Source organism: Lathyrus oleraceus, chromosome 3, assembly GCF_024323335.1.
Source record: "Lathyrus oleraceus cultivar Zhongwan6 chromosome 3, CAAS_Psat_ZW6_1.0, whole genome shotgun sequence".
NCBI lineage: Eukaryota > Viridiplantae > Streptophyta > Magnoliopsida > Fabales > Fabaceae > Lathyrus > Lathyrus oleraceus.
Window position 1 is genome coordinate 356,967,246 of NC_066581.1, and position 3,813 is coordinate 356,971,058.

General features: G+C 34.6%; 1 protein-coding gene across 1 annotated transcript; it reads right to left on the reverse strand.

Annotated features, from left to right (window-relative positions):
- Positions 1-2,472: 2,472 nt before the first annotated feature.
- LOC127131273 (uncharacterized) lies at positions 2,473-3,332 on the reverse strand. Its single transcript, XM_051060202.1, has 2 exons — positions 2,897-3,332; positions 2,473-2,777 (listed from the first exon to the last, which is right to left on the reverse strand). Exons 1-2 carry the CDS (start codon positions 3,330-3,332, stop codon positions 2,473-2,475), a joined length of 741 nt encoding a protein of 246 aa, XP_050916159.1.
- Positions 3,333-3,813: the final 481 nt, after the last annotated feature.

Below are 3,813 nucleotides of genomic sequence, written 5' to 3' on the forward strand. Positions count from 1 at the left end.
TTTTCTTTCTCCATTGTTTTTTTCTTTTCGTTGTTATTGTGTGGGTGATGACAATCTTGTTCATCAAGATTGATTGAAATTCTCCATAGATTTTAGTGGATTTCTAACACATTTTACGTTGCAACCAACTCAATGGACACAAACCTTATAATCAACTCAATGAAAACAAACCTTATAATCAATTCAATGAGTGGACATCTTTATTTATTTATTATATTTTCTTAATTTTTTATTATTTTAAAATTATTTAAATATTAATTATGGTGGCTTTTAGAACCTGACCATGTGATTTAACAAGCCTACGTGATTTAAATATACATACATCTATTTTCTTTTATCTCTCTCAACAAATCTCACTCTTTCTCTCCACTTCCTGCATTTTTCTTGTTTACTCGCAGATATTTTTTGACAGCCTGCAAATAAATATCCTTAAATTGATATTTTATTGTCATGTAAATCATAACTTAAATTATTGTGTAAACTTGGGATGTAATGCACATATGTATCGACACTTGTTCCAAATATATGTAGAAAACACATGCAACCCTCAATGTGAAGGTGGCTCAGTAGCCATATTTTATATTTTAGACAAAATTGTAAACACATTTTTTCAATTCATTTTATATTTAAATTCCAACTTATTTCTATCTGATTGGAATAATGCTCTTCCACTTCAGATCATGTCGATGTTCCACCGTCAAATCCTTCTTAATAGTAAATGGTAAGGATTGTTTTTTATGTAACAAAATTTAAAGAAAGGAGATACATTCAATGAATCTCGATCTATTATATTAATATTTTAAAATGATTTAAATAATTTGGTAAATTCATAATTTTCTATTGCATGATTGTATAAAGTTTCTTTACATTAATAGTGCATGTCTATTAAACTAAAAAAATTATCATGGTTTGAATTTTATAACAATTTTATTTTCAGAAACTACATACGTAGATTTTCGGTAAGTTGAAATTTTGGAGAGAACATAGAAGGTAAAAGGTAAGGATAGAATTTAGGAATGATAGTTGAACTAAGTTTAATGGGCACTTTTAAAAATTATCGAGTAAAAATCCGTAAAATGAATACGGACATGGACAAATGTAATAGTTAGTGTACAACGTGATAAAGATAAACAATGGAAAACAAGAGAGAGAAGAGAGAATAATAACAAACTTTCACTACTTTTAAAATTATTTAAAAATGGGTGTACACACACTGCACAGATTCCAAAAGGAATAAAGATGTTATTTGTTCACACCACTCGCTTGTTTAAATACAAGTGGGACTGAATGAGAAATACTAAAATACATTCTAACAAACTTTGTCTACAAGTTTCTGAAATGAATTAATTCTAACATCACCCCTAGGAGTACCTAGGACACTTTAGTTGCTAACATCTTCCCTCTGTGTAACCAACCCCTTTCCCTGTAATCTCTGGCATTTTATTAGTTTTGATTTGAAAACTTCTTATCTTTGGGTTTTGTTCGTACTTTTCCCTTTTTCTTTGGAAACGATAAAAGGGCGGTGGCGACTCTGGTTTTATTGACGTCAAGTTTATCCATAGCTTGATGGTCATGAATTTACCGCTACAATCTCCAGTCCACCTCTCAAAAGGAACAATTCCTTCAGTTTCTTGGTTAGACATATCTTGAGCACATATGCTGCAGTGACAACAACTTCTCCCCACAAAGTGTTAGGAATCTTCTTCTCCTTCAGCATGCTCCTTGTCATATCAAGCAAAGTTCAGTTTCTTCTTTCAGCAATACCATTGTATTGAGGAGTATAAGGAGTAGTCACTTCATGCTTCATTCCATTCTCCTCACGGAACTTCTTGAACTCTATAGAGTTATACTCACTCCCACCATCAGTTCTGAGAAACTTTAGAGTCTAACAACTCAGTTTCTCAGCCTTGATTCTAAATTTCTGAAATTCAGCAAACACCTTGTGTTTGAACTTTATAAGGGATACACGTTTCATCCTTGTGAACTCATACACAAATGATACAAATTATTTATTCCGTTTTAGTGAAGGTTCTGAAAATGGTCCACACACATCAGAATGCACTACTCCCAAAGCATATTTTACTCTTGGAGCTACTTCTAATGCAAATGACAGTCTTGGTTGCTTCCCTCTCATGCACACATTGCATGATTTTTCTGGTTTCTTAATTGTAGGAATTTCACGTACCAATTTCTTTGAATTCAGATGCCATAAGCTTCTGAAGTTCAAATGACCAAATTTTTTGTGCCACAACTCACTTTCCTTCACAACACTTGTTGCTCTAAGGCATTCAGAGTCTGTAATTTTAACATTCACCTTGAATGTTATATTCTTTCCCAGTTCTGACTCCATAATCAACTTTTGATTACAATCATACAACTTCAAAAGATTGTCCTTCATGATAATTGAAAATCCCCTTTCAATTAATTGACCTACACTCATCAGATTGCTCTTCATGCCATTATTTAGAATCACTATAACGCAAATTTATGAATTAACGCAAATTTTCCATTATTTAGAATCACTATAACATTTCCCACTCCTTCAGCATTCAAATACTTATCATCAACACATCTGATCTTGGTCCTCTTCATAGATTCAAAATCAACCAGCCATTTCTTATTTCCAGTAAGATGGTTTGAAGAACCAGTGTCCATATACCACCAATCTTCTAGAGACGCACTATCAGAATCAGAATCCATTAATAGCACATGTTCATCATCAGAACTTCTGGTTATATTCTCTTTTTCTGATTTCCTCTCCTTGTTTGACCAACAATCTGCAGCGAAGTGGCCAAACTTCTTACAACAGTAACATTTGACTTTTCTCTTGTCATACTTCTTCTTTTCCTTCTGACTCCAAGAAGTTGAGTTAAGGTTTCTGACTTCTGAGACCTACCATGTATTTTCTTGGCTTCTGAAAAAGATAACTTTTGGTCTTTCTTGACAAAAGAAGCTCTCAGAGTCTGCTCTACCTCTCTCTTAGAGGTTCTTTCAGTCAGACGCAACGCTTGCGCCTCTGGACTGCTTTGCAGCTCTTCTACTCTCATGGTGCTTAGATCCTTATAATGTTCAATTGCTACAACGATATAATCAAACTGAGGATTAAGAGATCTAAGTACATTCTCAATGATACTTTCTCCAGAGAGAGTTTCTTCACACAACTTCATCTCATTTGTGATCAGAATCTCTCTGGAGTTGTAGTCAGGTACCTTTTCATTGTTCTTCCTGCTGAGATTTTCATACTGCTTACGTAGAGACTGGAACTTCACCTTCTTCACTGATGCATCACCGTCGTGGCACCACACCAGTGTGTCCCACACAACTTTCATCATCGTCGAATCATCGATTCGCTCAAACACGTTCACATCCACACACTGATGGATGTATAATAGAGCCTTCTGATCCTTCTTCTTCAGATCACGCTGAGCATTTCTCTACGCTTCTGTTGCGTTTTCTAGAAGTGCAGTTTGATCGTAACCATCGTTGATGAGATCAAGAACACCTTGAGCTCCAAATAACACATGCATTTGAATGATCCAACGATTCTAGTTCTTACCATCAAAGACTGGAAGCTTGGTACTCAGATTACCGTCTCCGTTCATCTTCAACCTTGTGAAATACACTCAGATCTCACCTAAACACAATATTTCCCAATTCCGCAAAATCAATATATTTGATTCTGTTACGATTCTGAACAGAAATTCAACACGAATTCTCTGAACAGAAATCAATCATACAACACCTCACCGTTTCACTCGTGTTTCCCGTGGTGTTTCCTTTGGATATGAATTAGAGCTCTAGATACCAATTGTC

Bases quoted from the DNA above. Each gene is read 5' to 3' on its own strand.
- LOC127131273 (XM_051060202.1), bottom strand. From the start codon at position 3,332: ATGATGAAAGTTGTGTGGGACACACTGGTGTGGTGCCACGACGGTGAT. The intron at 2,778-2,896 runs GTAGGTCTCAGA...ACTTCGCTGCAG, and splicing joins AGAAGCCAAGAAAATACATG to ATTGTTGGTCAAACAAGGAG.